This window comes from Aquila chrysaetos, chromosome Z, assembly GCF_900496995.4.
Source record: "Aquila chrysaetos chrysaetos chromosome Z, bAquChr1.4, whole genome shotgun sequence".
Classification (NCBI taxonomy): Eukaryota; Metazoa; Chordata; class Aves; order Accipitriformes; family Accipitridae; genus Aquila; species Aquila chrysaetos.
In genome coordinates this window covers 25,068,821-25,084,639 of record NC_044030.1, presented here as the reverse complement: position 1 = coordinate 25,084,639, position 15,819 = coordinate 25,068,821, and the positions used below count along the sequence as shown (strand labels likewise).

Sequence of the window (15,819 nt, the reverse complement as noted above, 5' to 3'; positions counted from 1 at the left end):
TTAGGAATTACATTTGAAATGTAAGACTGATATTGATTAATATTGCATAGCTTGGACAGTCCGAACATCTTCAGGTCACTAGTTCTGTCTGCTTGTACATTTAGTAATCGGGCATTATGTTCATCTGCTCTTGGGATTCATTTGTGGCAGATTTTCTTGACAATCGTGGAAGTTAAAACTTACTTTCTTAAAGAAATGCAGGACTTCTTATATACTTCTGTGGGGTGAATTTTCTGCATTTATTGTGGAAAAAGCATTGATTGTAAAAAGACAAAAAGCTTTTTAAGCTCTAAAAGGAGTTAGTAGATGGTGGGACTGTTATGGTCATATAACAAGAGGGATTGTATTCATGAACTTTTTGGTAAGGAAGTTTGAGGAGCGTTTGGTGCAAGGGATTTGTTTGTTTGTTTACATTGGTATGAACAATGTGGAATCAGGTCTCTGACTGGTCAAATCACACTCTTGGATCACTGACAGGTCCCCACTTGGTCTCCATATAAAGATTTTCTTCTGAATGAAATAATGGAAGGGCAGAGTGGGACATACACCTGTTTTAACAGTGGTCCTTAAATTGCATAAGTGTTCTCTCTCTGGTTTTACCATTATTTTAAAGGCTAATCTTATAAAACTATGTGTGCGATAAATGAGTTCACCATTCAGCTTTAAGCATCCAAATTAACTGCTGCCATTCAAGGCTACTGTTGTTTCTCACTGCTGCTTATTTGAGGCTGTGCTATTTTCAAATTGTTGTTTGTTAGTGATCTTAATGGTCAGGGTCCTGTGTAAATGCACAGAATCAAAGAAGACTGTCTGCCCTGAAGGTCTTGCATAGATGGCAGCAGATGGGTGCGCAGCTGGGTCTGGGATGAGGACATATAATAGGCAATACTGGTTGTTGTGCTAGGGAGACTCCGGGGACATCAGGTTTTTTGGATCATCGGCACAGAAAGGAGGTTATTTTAAAGGAATGGGAACTAGTGTTACTGGTCAAAGCTGAGTCACTACTTAATAAGTGAATGAAGTTAACCAACAAAATAAACAACAAAAAGTATTCAGAGTATGAAAACGTTTTTATGATAGCCAGGAATGTTAAAAATGTGACATGCGCAAGCTGTCTTTACCAGCAGCGATAACAGATTTCAGGAAGTTAATGCTTTAACCCGTAAGGAAATTCACAATGCATTGTACAAGGAATTTAACCCTGGGGGCTAGAAAGACAAAAGTCTGCATGCCAGTGGTAGAGGTTTTCATTGCCCAGTTGTGTAAATGAGCTTGAATCACCGTCTGTGCTTTGAGCTTTTTTAATTGCAGTACTTTTTTACTGTTGCCATTGTCAGGCTGGCTTATGGCAGTTCTCTCTTGTGGGAAGAATTCACTAACTGTAGATGCTGAGTCTTGTATAGGCACAAGACTTTATCCTGTTTCCCAATCAGCTGCAGTGTATAATTTAAGACATTCAGGAGGAATGAAGACAGAATGTCTTCTTTATTATTTTTTTTTCCCCGTCAAGTGTATGGGCAAAGATAAGTAATGAAAATACATTTTCCCCCCTTAACACCTGAAAGAATGATATGTCATAGCAGTCATTGCTGAGAAAATGTTATGTGCTACTAAGAAAATATTCAGATATGTAATTGTTTCTATTGTGTTCAATTATGTATATAAAATGAAATAAATTCATGAAGTGGGGCCGGGGTGGGGGAGGGGAAATTTTGTCTTGCCCAGCTTCTGTATGAATTATACACATGACCTGCCTTTAGTTTTAGCCACTGTAGAAACTTCTGGTATTAAAGACCAATCATGCATCTTATACTCTGTGCCAGAGATTTATTAATGTTATCAAACGTTGTAAATGGAGTAAGATCTGAGTATGATAATGTTACTTATCTCCTGTTTATTTTATTGTGAGATGTTTATTTTTTAGTTTGTTTCTGTAATTCTTAGAACTTTAAGTAATTAGGAAGTTAGTGTTGTTTTTTCTGGTTTTGAATATTTTTATTTCACTCTGTCAGAGTTTTGAATTTAACTGTCCTATCTTTTTAAATTAAGAGTTTAAAGAAATAGTTTATCATGTTGCCTTAAATGAGTGATGCGGTAATTTTACATTTATTAATTTATCATATTCCTAACTATAATTCCATTTAATTCAGTAGAAATGCTATTAAGTACATCAGGAAAGAAATCTAATTCTGTAAAAGCAAACCTTTCTTTGTTTTGTTACTAGTGAAGGAAGCTTGGTGATGCACTTTTGTAGTTTCTTGTTCAAAATATTCTTATAGAGAAACAATTATTTCCTTTTACCTCCATACAGAATCAGTATCGTTTTGAAGGAACTGGGTTTCCAACTATTCCTCAGCTCATAGAACATCATTACACAACAAAGCAAGTTATTACAAAGAAATCAGGTGTTGTTCTGCTGAATCCTGTTGTGAAGGTAATGCATACATTCCAAGAACTCTATTTAACTGAAAAGAATTGGGGGGAGGATATTGTTTGTTATTTAAAATAGTTCCTACGCAACTTCTCAGAAGATTTTTCATTCTTGTTTTGTGGCTCTCTTTTTCTGAGCTTTTTTGACCTTCTCTGCTCTATGCAACATATTCCTTTAAAATAATGCTCCATCCTGATTCTTGTAATAAATCTTTGCTATCTTAAAAGAATGGCGTTCAACATCTCACAAAATATCCTCCTACTTTTCTTTTTGGTTTCCCATTTGGATTTCACTACTAAGTAATTGAAAGTAGTAGTTCATTGCCCATAAAATTGTGATGAAGAAATTCTTTTCATAAAATGGTGTTCTTTAAGTGGTAAACTTCTCATGAAATTTGGAAGAGTTATGACAACTCCATTTTTGTCTCTATTTTATATCTCAGAAATAAGTTATACAGACATGGAAAAAGGTACTGTCATTCCAGCATCATTGCAAATTTGAAATAAAACTTCCCTTTTTAATGAGTAAGCTATTGCAGAGTCTGTCAGGAGGGAAAGGAAAAGGGATGGAAGTATTAAACTATATCGCTGTTTAGAAAGCTTAAGAGTCTCCTTGGCTTCTTCCAGTAGTTTTGCAGTTAGTATCTACTGAGTTGATACTTCATTCATAAGCCAACTCTTTTCCACTTAAATCTTTGCATTTTAACTATGGGTAAGCCATTTGTTCCTGATTTTTTTTTTTAAAAAGACTAGTTTCAAGCATGTGTAAAGCACCTTCTGTGTTCTACAAAATTTTAGGAAGCATAACAATTTATATTTCAGAGTTAGATTCCTACTCCAAGGTCCTAGTTCTTTTCTTCTAATAATCCAAAGAAATTAAAGTATGTTCCCTATCTCAAAATTAATGTGATTTTTTCCCACTTATCTGTGCTTACCTGTTTTATGTGATTTTTAAATGTAAAGAATGGGTCTTTGTAATTACATCTTATAGGTTAATGTCTTGCTGATTACCAAATTGACACTTTATTGAACATAAAATATTGCTTAAATTCATTTCAGAACATATGAGACAGCTTAGGACATTATTTTTGATGTGTGAATAATTGCATTTTGATATATACTGTTTAAGGTAAAAATAAAGGGCTGTCAAACTCAAAATGAAAACTTTTTGTAGCTGTTTGCAAATTTTTGTCTTTTATAATACCCTACTTGTTTTAAATGTTTAATGCTCTTTCTGTTTTCTGGCTTTTTTTCTGTATAATGTACATACTGTGAGAGCAGCCCTGTTTTAGCAAATGTAAAATTATAGTGCACTATGTTACTATATACCGAATGATAACAGAACTTAAGGTTGAACAGGAAAACATCAACTAGAAAGCATCATCTTTTCATTCTCTGTTGTTTACATTGAAGACAGGGAGTTCCCATATTCCTGACATTTTTGTTTCATTTTGCTATCTTTTTTTAAATAAAGTTTTAATTTATGCATAGTTTTGTGTAACTATGTATAGTCAAATAATTTTTCCAGTACCTATACTATGGAAGAGATATGGTCCCAAATTACTTTCCTGATCATTTCTCCGTTACTGTACTTCATCTCATGGCCTTTGAGGTGTAAATGCACATATGGATAGTCTAATCATCATCCCTTGATGATAAGCATGCAGACATGTATGACTTTGTGGTGGGTCTTTCCAGGACTTGAATCCATACCACTATCGCTACATTCAGATGTGTCATAACCTCCTTACAAAGTGATGGAGGACAATTTTAAAGACAGACTTTTTCGCTTTTCTACTGCCACTGGGTGCAATGTCATGGGCCCACTCCTTTCTGGAGTTCTTGATTTGAGTTAGTCTTAGTATTAACTAAAATTAGTGGAAATATTAGTATTTCCTCTAGGATCATGCTAGTTTTATGACCAGTTGGTAGTTGATTTGAGCTGCAGTGCAAAAGTACTTTGCCTACTCAGGCTTCCCAAAGTACTGCAAATAATCACCATCTATCCATAAAATCCAATCACAGAGGTTCCATTTATTTCGTCGTATGACTGACTTTGTGCTAGTGTGTGTCAGTCTTAATATTCAAGAATATTTCCTTTAGGGTTGATTAACTTTTCAGCTTTCATTCTGATAGGTTACGTAAGGTAATGGAAAGGATGCCCATTAACTGACTGTTAGTGCTAAGAAGAGTATTGGGTGACAGGAAACTTTACTTGTATAGGTTTTTTTAAATATACGTATTACATATACTGTATGTAGGCTTTCAAGAATGTATGAAATACGACCTGAGTGTCTGATAGCTACTTATACTTTGTGTAAGCTAAAACCAATGTGTAGTATACTTTTTGAACCAAGTAAGACAGCATTGAAAAGGGTGTTAGCTAGATGATTTAAATTGCTTCAGAGCAATTTAACAAATATTTAAATTGTTTTGTTTTGTAATACCTTTTCGTCTGAGCTACGATTTTATGATTATTTTAGTTCTCCCATCTGATAAAAACTGGTTGGAAAAAAGTATTTCAGAACTGAGAAAAAGAGCTTTCCTTTTTAATTTGCATGGAGCTCTGGCTTTGATATGGGGAAGTGCAGATATTTTAAGTTATTTTCAGAAATAGCATATGCACTCTGACACCTAGTGTTGGGGGTATTTTATGCATCATGTGCTATTATCAGAATATCTTTGATAATTTCCTTAAAATTCATTTGACATCTGCAAAGACTGCTTTTTCTTTGTTTGTATTATAGCTGCAAAGCTGTCTTTGACGTTTCATGCAATCTGTAATCTTTTTATGCAAATTGTTGTCCCTGTAATAACCTGTTTAGAAAGTGAAAGTTAAATATGACAGAGAAATTCACAGAAAAAAAATTATGCTACGTCGTTTGTTTTTGCTTTCCTTCCTTCCCACAGTCATTCATCCCCCTTTACCACATTAGTAAAATTAGCGTTCACCTTCTGTGTCGATGCCCTTGAAAGGAACAGTCTTAATTGAGTCACAAAAGGCCTGTCCCACATCCCATTTCATGTAGACCAAATCTGCCTGCTTGGAATTTTAATGATACTGTAGTAATAGAATTTAAATTAGAAAAACCTGAGGGCATTAAAAAGATATCTGCAAGTGATTTCTTTAATGGAAAAGTCTCTCATATTTATTTATAATCTTTTAGAAAAAATGCACATTATGTTCTTCAATTTATTATTGATGGAATGACTGGTACGTAAAGCCCCTGAGTAACTTCAATGCATACCCAAGGACTTTATTAGTAGAAATGCCATTTTAACAGTGTTCTTTGACCTCATGTTGTGGAGGTTTTTAAATTTTCTGAAATATATTTTTTACATTTAAGAAATCTGTATTAAGTTGTGGATATGCTTCAGTTTGACTACTAGAAAAGAGAATCATTGAGGAAATAAGGAATACCGTTTTTATTTGGATATATCTGCATTAATGTTTTCACTTGGATCAGAAATACACCTTTGAAGCAAATCTGCCCAGTGCCACTTAGGATGCTATGCTTCCATCATTGAGCAGTCTCCTAGGATTCAAACTTCACTCCTTTCAGCTGAAACAAAATAGGAAGATGCACAACTGCTGATGGGAGGGATTTCAGTCTTCAAAACCAGGAGACATCTAGTCTGAAGCAATGCTTTTCCCCCCAGATGTATTTTTCCGGTCCTCAGCACCAACTGTTTCACTCTGGAGATCTGCTACTTTTTCACTAGTGCTAGTGTAGTCCTAGTCTTTGGATCCTCTGTAGTAAATTCAAATTCTGAGCTCATGAACAAAAATTAACTGCTACTTTGTCAGATGAGTTAGGCTATGTATTTGTTGCCAGTAACTTTCATTTTAAAATTCTGGATCTATTTTGATGAGATATGGCCTCAAACATTCTCTGTATGTGGAAAAATGATGAACTATAAATCATGTTGAGTGAGATGAATGAAAAGTGTTAAAAGAAAAAAAGATGTCTTTTGTAGTAGTGACGTGCGGAAACAGACTCCACAATCAGTGAGATTGTAAAGTAGGTATGTTCATTCAGCGCTGGGCAGCACGGGGGGTAGTCCCACCAAAGTCATGCGTGCCTGACTTGGCAGTTCACTTTAAATTTATACAGTCAAGTGTTACATATACATAGAGTTTCGCAATACGCCTATACATAGGCATTACCTATCCCGCTTCATATTAAAATTAGCTCTAGGAAGTCATTTCCATAGTCTCCTCTCAACTGCGCCTGCGCAGTGCCTCCTTATGGTGGTCGTCGGGTGGTCGTGAAGATGAAGGCTGTATGTCTTCTTCACGGTGAACTCTTAACGTTCTGTCCCTGCGCAGACTCAGTTGTCCCTTGGCATTTGTCCAAATCACAAGGTCGGTCTTGGCTGGTTCTTGGAGTCACTGCTGCTTCTTATCAGGGACTATCTCCTGTCCCAGTCAGCCTCAACAATGCAAACGTTAAACATCACTTCTCATCCCCTTGGGCCATGTCTACCTCTATTGAAACTTCTTTAACTTCATTATAAGCTAGATAATTATTAAACAAGTCCTATCTACATTCATATATCTACTATATCTACTAAGGTTCTTTTGGTTCCCCGTCTCAGTAGTGGTTCTAATGTTGATGAATAAGTTTGCAAATGACATGAGAGTTCTGTGTGGATCTGATGCTGTCTTGCAAGATACGAGTATGTTAATGAGTAAGACATAGAAAGAAATGATGAAGAAATATAAATTTAAGTGAGAACATAAAGGTAGAGAGATTCTTTACAAGAAAATGCACTTTTAAAAATCTGACATGACCCTAATTTTTCAGTCACTGAACCAATTTGAGCTATAGTTTGTATTTAGAAGTCTTTGAGCTCATCTTTCAAAGACGGAAAGCATAACCAATCTATCTGCTCCATGTCGCAGCTTCCTAGCAGTATCACAGAACTAATACTGTCTCCTTTAGCAATTAGTTAACATACACTTAGCCATGCAAAACTAATCAAAAGTTGTTCTCCTGTTTTTTGGCTCCCCTTAGTGTTGACTGGTTTTGCAGGCGTTTGGTTTGGTTTTGCTTTATTTTGGAAAAACAAGCTGAAGTTCACTGTTGTAGACAACATATGTGCTCATGGTGCAGGTGGTGTGTATTTCTCAGGCTGGCAAGAATGGCATGGAGGAATTGAAGGAGGTTGCTAAACAGCCTCACTTTCAGACAAGCCTTCTTAGGCCTGTCACGTCCCAATTCCTCAGGATGATGCCTCAGGTTTGCTGATTCCCAGGTCAGGATTAAGGTGAAACAACACCAGGGATCCTTGAAGTCACAAAATTCAATTTTTATTTGCTCACAACAAGAATTGGCATGGTCACCACCAAAATTGGTATGCTCACCGCAAACCATGAAACCGTGTCAGTAAGCGATGTCACGTGTGCTAACCATGCATCACCAAACATATACTACAGGCCTTGCTTATCTGGGAATCAGTTCAGGGAGGACCATAAGGAGAGCCCTCCCGTTGAGTCAGGAGGTTCAGAGCGGACCCCCTTGCTTTCTCGACTCCGTCTCAGAGAGGAGCCCAGGGGCGGCTGGATCTGCTCCTAGTCCCAGACTTGGTCAACGGTTTATGCCTGAAGGGATGAGGTGTAGGGATTATGGAAAAGGAAAAGGGAGGGGGAGAGAAGAGAAAGATTTCACCGGCCCTGGGTCCAGCGTTGGTCTAGTCGGCCTGCGGCCGTGGGCACGTGGGGCTTCAGTCTGTGTCCTTTTTACCATCTTTTCCCCTCCTTAGGGCGGGCACCCGAACTCATCAGGCCAGTTAGGTGTCCTGATCAGTTTGTGAGCCTTTGGGCTTGGGGGTCGCCTGGGGAGCAACCTCCCCCTCCCTGGAGAAGCGCTCTTTTGCCATGCACGGTGAGCTGCCCTGCTCAGCCTACCCAAAGCGGCGTTCTCGGAACAGGGAGCTGCGCACCCTCCGGCACGGCCTCCCCCTCCTGTTGCTGATGCCCGGTGCTCATCGGCTTCTTCTCACCTGCGGCTCCTTGCTAGGCTGAGTTCCTTGTTATGCAGAGTGAGTCGTTAAGCTTGCCCCTCCACAGTGTTTGAGACATTACCTCTTTCAGTCTCTCACAAGGCCTGCTGAGAGAAGTTGAAGAGAAGCACAAACTTAGCAAGGAGACTTGCAAGTTTGTCACAAAGTAGTCCCATCGCTCAATTAGAGATTCTTATCTTGTGGCAGGAAAGAATTAAGATGCTGAAAAGGGGAGACAACTGCAGTAATGGTGCTGCCTTTTAGGAAGATCATCTTGCATTTATTTGACCTGAGGACAGGTCTTTAGGAGCAGAAATCTCAGCTGAAAGGAAGAAGCAAGCTATAGCAGTGAGCCATTCAGTTACCGCGATTTGTAGGTTTGTAGCTCCAGAAAGGATCCCACTGTGAATTACCTGCATGGTACCCAGGCATCTGGCCAGGCTTGTAGGAATGCTGAGAAGCACCTGGTGGTTGTGGTCTCTGTGTGTTAATTTTTGACCCAAAGCTGTAATTCTCATGAGCATGATTAAAGTCTTGATACATGCATTTTTAAGTGTTAAAATACATCTTTTATTTTCTTTAAGGAAATTAAATCCACAATGAGAAGTGAGGATCTGTAATACGTAAAAGATGTACTTACAGAAAATGACTATATTTATTGCATAAGCATGAAATGAATCTTTTGCCACTTATTTGCCATTCAGTATTATTATGATCACACAGAAGGCCTGATTCATATGTCAGTGAAATTAGCAGTATTTTTTTTAGGATATTTTAGGCAGATTTTTGGTAGGTTCTTTAGTTTAATTCTGGAATCTAAAGAAAAGCCTGCAGCTATTGATATTTTATAAGAGACTTTTGTATCTTAATACTAGAGATGCATTTCAGTTATGTTCCTATTTCCTCAGAGTTTAGACGTGTTACAGGATTTGCTTTCAAGTTTTTTTTAGCAGAGGGGGTGTTGCGTTAAAGCATAACAAAGTTTGGCAGAAAATAAACTCCCTTGCATTCCAGCTTGTCCTCAGATGTCAGAGTGGCTGGGGGTGGCTAGGTTTAAATTCTGAGTGATGTCCAATTCAACGCTGTAAGTCCCGTTGCGTTCAATATGTTGAGCTATCATGATGACGGATGCACTAATAGCGTACTGCACTCTCAGCTTAGTCGCATTCAACACATGAGAATTACCAGACTTGGGGAGTTTGGTTGCGTTAACAAACTATCATGGCTAGATTAATGAGCAGCGCAGTTCATTAAAGCAACAGTACAGGTTCTTTTGGATTGCCGGTGATAAATACACTGTCTGCAGAGCACATGCAAATAATAATACAGTCGACTGTAAGCACACTAAATTATGGCAAAACTCTCTAGAGATTTCTAAGTTTCCTGGGGAAGCACTCGGTATAACCAAGGGTTTGAATCTTACCCAACAGGCGTCCCTATGGCGTGGAAGAGAGGTTCAGCCCGTCAACTGATCCCAGGAGTCAGCGATGTCCTCCCGACTTGTCTATGATGGTGTCTTCCTTAGCATTCCTCCTCTCTTAAGCCCTTTTATATTTCCTTATTTTTTAGGTGGAGCTTGACTGACTCTAGTCATACATACCTTTATTATGATTGCTGTAAAATCTCCTCGCTTTACTTTTAAAGGTATATGCTAAAGAAAATTCTGAGTGCATGCTCAGTGAGGGGTGGTTGCACCTTGCAGGTGGGTAGCTTTTGGGATGGAGGTGTGTTTTGGTATGTTAATGAGATTATAATGAGCAAAGTTCCGTGTCAGTACTCCAGAACAGGGCACTTATGATATAAATCAGAAGTAGGGCAGTAGGTGGACAGAGCCCCCCATTATTTCGCCTCCTCGCTTCAGTGGATTCAGTGCGGGGACCTTCCATTCTTGTTCCTATCGTTCCAGTTCCCCACCCCTGTGATGATATCACAGAGCCTGGCCATGGTGTCTCCACTCCGCTCCACCCTCCGTGTTGTTTCTCTTAGAGTCAGCACACCAAGCTCCCCTGGTGTTGCTAACATCTAAGGTTGCAGGTTATGTTGCTTAGGGAATTATTATGGAACAGATTTTGTGTACATCCACTGCATTCCACCCTGGAGATTTAACTTCCCTTAAGAGGAGGACACACAATAAGTCACCTCCAGCAATCGTTCCGCAGAGGGTTGCAATATTTCTGTCAGGTAACAAAAAGAATACATCCTCCATAATCATGGCCTGTACTTGTCAAGGCGTTGCATCCCGATGAGAAAAGGGAAAAAGGAGAGTAATTTTCTCTTTGTGCTAACAAAGTACTAAACCAAATTTATGTATAATTTCAGTTATCATGACGACTTTTAAAATCTAGAGGATTTTTTTCTCAAAAAATCTCTTAAAAATATGTTGTAATAATGGAGGCACATAAGGCTACCAGAACAGAGAGTAACAAAGATTGTTTTATATCCAGTGATCAAAGTCTTCTGTAACTTTTCTCTAAAGGCCATGGCATTAAAAATCTGCTCTAGTGAATGTTTCTGGTTTAGTCTTGTCTTTATGGTATTTTTTCCACGATCAGGTTTAGAATAAAATTGGAAGATAACACTCTTAAAGCATGTAAGCATTAGCTACACTCAAACCTAGAGAAAAGTGTATTTTATCAACTATATGAATTTCATTTTAGCAAACATAGTGTCATTTTTAAGAAAAATCCCTGTCCTAGAAATATTAAATGTGCACCTCAGCTGCATGTGCATTCCTGCTTTCCGTACATTCATATAAAAAATTAGAGAATGCCATATTACTATGTGGGGTGCAAACTGAGCAAAAGGAATTATCTCAAACACAACTGAAAGAGTAGGAAGTAGGAAAAAGAACTCAAATTTATGAAGCAGGAGATGGCAGTAAGCCATTCTTACTAAAAAGTATGTTGTTAGGAGGAAAAAAAAGTATTAAATGGAAGATTTCAGAGGAAGGGGTTTTTGACAAAAACTGATAAACAGGAGAATAAACTACTTCAAATGAAGCATCCTTCAGCAAAGATTTTTTGGATTTACCAGATTTTATTGCTAACATTTTGTATATACATGTGAAAATCAAATGATCGACTGTGTTCTGTAGTATTCTGGGTGTAAGTCATACCTTTATGTTGTAAAGCCCCACTTGTAAAAACTGGGGCTTTGCACTGCGGCTTTTCAGTGTCTTTATCAGATGTTAATGTAGCATGGTAATAAAATTTTATAAAAATAGGGTAGGATTGCAGTAGTAAATTCCTTTTCTGCTGAAGTAACATCCTGTTTTTTTTATGGATTCTGACTGTTTCACCAGATTTGGAATTCCAGTGTTCTATAATAATTATTTTTTATAAACTTGTGAGTTACAAACTTTGTGTAGGTATCTAATTATATTCTTCTTGTTGTTTTCACTAGTGCAGTCACTGTGACTTTAATACAAATAATGTTTTGATTTTACAGTATTTTTGTAGGATGTGGCTGACAAGTATAAAACCTTACTTGAACATAGGCTCTGCCAGGTCAAAAAATACAGCACAGATTAAGAGTAAGTCTGTGCGCTTAAATAACTGTGTAGAATTAGAGTTGCGCACAATGACGTACTGTGAAGTAGGTTGTGATTGCCTCCAACTATTTTAGCCTCCGCCAGCTTAAGTAGAATAAAATGTTAAAAAGGAATGAAATGTTGTAAAGAGGAACCAGGGAGAGTGGACCTCTATTGGTTATCAGTGAATTAAAAGTCAAAGCTACTGTAAATTTTAAATAGTCATGAGATTGTAACTTTTTCCACAATGATACTGCAGCAGAAATTCATAGAGCATTTTTCCTCTCTCTAAGGAAAATAAGATAATTGGTGTGTTATCTTTATATGTGTTTTACCAGAGGTGAATAATAGCAGCATATGGTCCATGCACATATTGTCCACACCGTGCAAATTATTCTGGAAGAAAGAAGAGACATTATTCCTTAGTGTTTTGAAACAACTTTTTATTTAGAGGCTCAAAAGAATGGCCAAGAAATGTTTCTAATTCTGATGATGAAGAGATGATTAATATGGACAAATTCTTTCTACAGATCAGCTGAAGACATACATAGTATGCAAGCTAGGCTTTTTGCTTTTCTTTTCCTTTTATAATGTGAATGGAACATACCAGGAAAGCACAGGATTGTTGGCAAAGGTGCTAGTAAGAAATACAACATGCGTTTTGATTCCATTTTATTTTTTCAGACTGTTTTGTCATTAAGTATTTGCCTTTCTTATCTGTTCTTTTTTGGTACCAGATGCCTTCATCTTTGTATCTGACGTTGTAGAGGTACTTAAACTTACTAAAAGAAAAGCAGTCTTAATTTAGCTACAGATTTTAAATGCAGGTTTGTGGTTTGGCATGGGTTTTTGTTGTTGTTGTTAATTAGGAATGTAATTTTATATAGGTTTTATCAATAAGTAAATATTTATGTTGAAGTAGCTTACGCCGTGTGTGACATAAAAATCTGCCAGATGCTTAAGCAATGTGTCATTGTGTTTCTACCTGGGCAGAGGAAAAGCCCTGAGCAGTTGTTTTTCCTGCCACTAGAGCTGTTAAAGTTGTTTCTTATAGTAAATTTATGCTTAGGTTGACATTGTTAAAGTTGAACCATTTTGGTATTAAATGCTTACTACCTCCCTACATGAAAGTAGATTAGTTTGTGTGGAGCTTCATGTGATTTCAGCAAATCAGGTGTCTGCTATAGTAGGTGGCTCCTTTGGAATTTGTACTGATTTACATACATGTATCTTCACAGATTATCTCAGAAGCACCAGAGGTTTCCACCAGTATATATTGGAAGAATAGAATAATGATAGTTACATGGTTTGCAAACTAAAAATGCTGGATATAAATTGGACCAGCAATTCCAGTATCTATATCACAAACATAACACGTTATTCAGAGCAAGTACGTTTTCTCTCGGGAAGATCACCCTAACCTAACATAAAAAGATCCTGCAGTAAAAAGAACACGTGCAGAAGCCAGCACGTGTTCCTGTGGAATGATAGGAAGTGCATGTGGTTCATGGATTCCCATCAAAGTCGTTTCCAAGAAACTTGCATGGAAATTGGTGGCATCACAGCAAACTTCTTTTTCTTGTGGATTTCCTGAGTAGGAGAGAATAAGAGAATAGATGTCTGTTCTTTCTGTAGCTGCAAACTTTAGTGTACCTACACCTTCCATGGAGTTACTAGAAAATATGTACCACTGCCCTGTGGCATGTCATTGTGTTCTTTAGATGCAAACTGTCTTCTCTATTGACATATATGGAAGGAAACCTCATGAATATGTAGTTTTTACTTTTATATGTGTGTGGGGGGGGGGGGCGTGTAGAAGGGAGGTGGACTTACGGCTTGTCTGTTTTAAGCATTATGAAGCATCTTACTATTGAGTTAGATTTCATACACGGACCACCAAGAATAAACGTATCTAAAGCTTACTACTAAAATAAACATTATGGTGATCAAAACATGTTTAGCAGTGTATGTTAAGACTGGAAGGTGTTTTCTCTATGTGTACCATATACGTCTGTTTGCTTCCATAATGGGCAGCCTAATGTTAAGGTTTAAACGTGGAGCATGCAAGTAGGTCAAGTTGAAACTGAGTTTTGAAGTGAAGGGGTGTGTCCTGTTATTAACCACTCCAGACGTGGAATGATCTTGTGTAAATGTGGAAAACATCATAAAAATAATTGATTCTTTATTGACATGTCACAGCAGTAATTTTGTATTCATTTTTAATGGTCCATTTAGTTTTGGGCTTCATTTTCCAGCAGAACTTTAAAGAACAGATTGATTCCTTTAGATGTTTATGTGCATGTGTTTTATTTATTTTATTAAGAAAAGATAGTTGGATAATACAAACTGCAGGACAGACTTTTTAATTAAAGAGTAGGAGTTTAAGGGTGTGAGTTATGCACAAATCTCTAGTGCATGTTGGTTTTTGGCATAGGGCAGATCATTTTTGGTAGAAGATTCCCTTGAGCTGGATTCCTATCTACAGTATTTTTCAGTAAGTGGAGCAAGTCATGGATGTACATGAAATACTTTAGGAGTCCTCCAACAGAAACCTCTAGAAGCACAATTTATTCTTATCACAGCTATTCTGATTACGGTATGTATATGCTAAAATGTGCATATGTTACCATAGATTTCAAAAGGCTGTTTTAAAGAAACAGTCTTAACAAGCTTTGGAAGTTAAAGGTTATTGTATCTGATCCTGAGAGAAATTATTTGCTAGTAACTGGGGCTGTTGTCAGTGTACTGTCCATTGTGTGTCCTTAAGGTTCCTCAGATGGTTGAGCTGTGGGGTTTTTTTGTCCTAGCCTTCTGTACATAGTCTGTGTGCATGTCACCTTCCTCACATTCTTTGCTCAGGGAATACTGGGTACATATGCTTTCCTTTCTTTGGTGTTCTTTCCCAACCTTTGGTTGCTGGAGTCTCCAACAGAGCAAAAAGTAAGCGGCAAGTAATATGAGTATAAGGATGCGAGAGCCCCCAAAAAACTACCAGTAAATGTTGTTGTATAGTGTTTATTTTTATACCTGTTGCACTGCAAGTGATTTCAAAGTGAGCAGTTCAGTTGGAAATAGCTCTTGAATTCCTAAATAAATAGCTACTGTTTATCAAACAAAACAAGCTCTTCCATAAGTATCTACAATGGCATATGGCTTGTTACAGATGCATGTGGATCTCCAGGAGCTATCTTGTAGTTGCTGCCAAAAATACAATTACTCTTTCAGAATTGCTTGCACTTAAGTTTCTTGGCAGCTCATCACAGAGATATTATATTATTCTACAAGATCAAGCCACAAAAGAATTAAACTTATTTGGTGAAGCCCATTGTCTTCTGACATTTCAGCTGTGAAGAAGCTACATGCTAAGAAGGGTAGGGCTTTTCTTGCATCAGGTGTGTGCTTCAGGTATGTGTAATAGTGCCTGAATTCTCAAGAAGATAGATCTGTTTGAGAGAGGTATTTAAATGTTGATTAAGGAGGAATTAAGCAGCCAAATTAGGTAGCACTTCAGAATGCCTTATTTACATAGTAAATACTGTATTTAGTGTACTATTTAGGGTAGTGCATGGATCTCATCATCAGTTCATAATGAAGTAACTGCTGTTACTAGCTCTGTCTTTCAGTCAGTTGGAATCCTAAAATGGTTGCCAATGATTTACATAGTGTGTCCACTGTGATTACTAAGCTAAAGATCACCCCCAGAGGGTGGTGATCAGTGGCACAAGTCTAGCTGGAGGCCAATGACTACTGGTGTACCCCAGGGGTCAATACTGGGTGCAATCCTGTTTAACATCTTCATTAATGAACTGGATGTTGGGGCAGAGTGCACCCAACTTTGCTGATGACATGGAACT

General features: G+C 37.6%; 1 protein-coding gene across 14 annotated transcripts in view; it reads left to right on the top strand.

The window, feature by feature from the left end:
- Positions 1-15,819, top strand: part of FER (FER tyrosine kinase) — a 204,697-nt gene that overhangs the window by 92,083 nt on the left and 96,795 nt on the right. For 11 of the 14 annotated variants that reach the window (XM_030003736.2, XM_030003742.2, XM_041120640.1 and 8 more), the window contains one exon: positions 2,312-2,434. In XM_030003736.2, the coding sequence (XP_029859596.1) occupies positions 2,312-2,434 (123 nt within the window). Of the gene's footprint in view, positions 1-2,311; positions 3,556-9,866; positions 9,930-15,819 lie in introns of those variants that run through there. The other 3 variants (XM_041120643.1, XM_041120642.1, XM_030003744.2) reach the window with 3 other exon arrangements.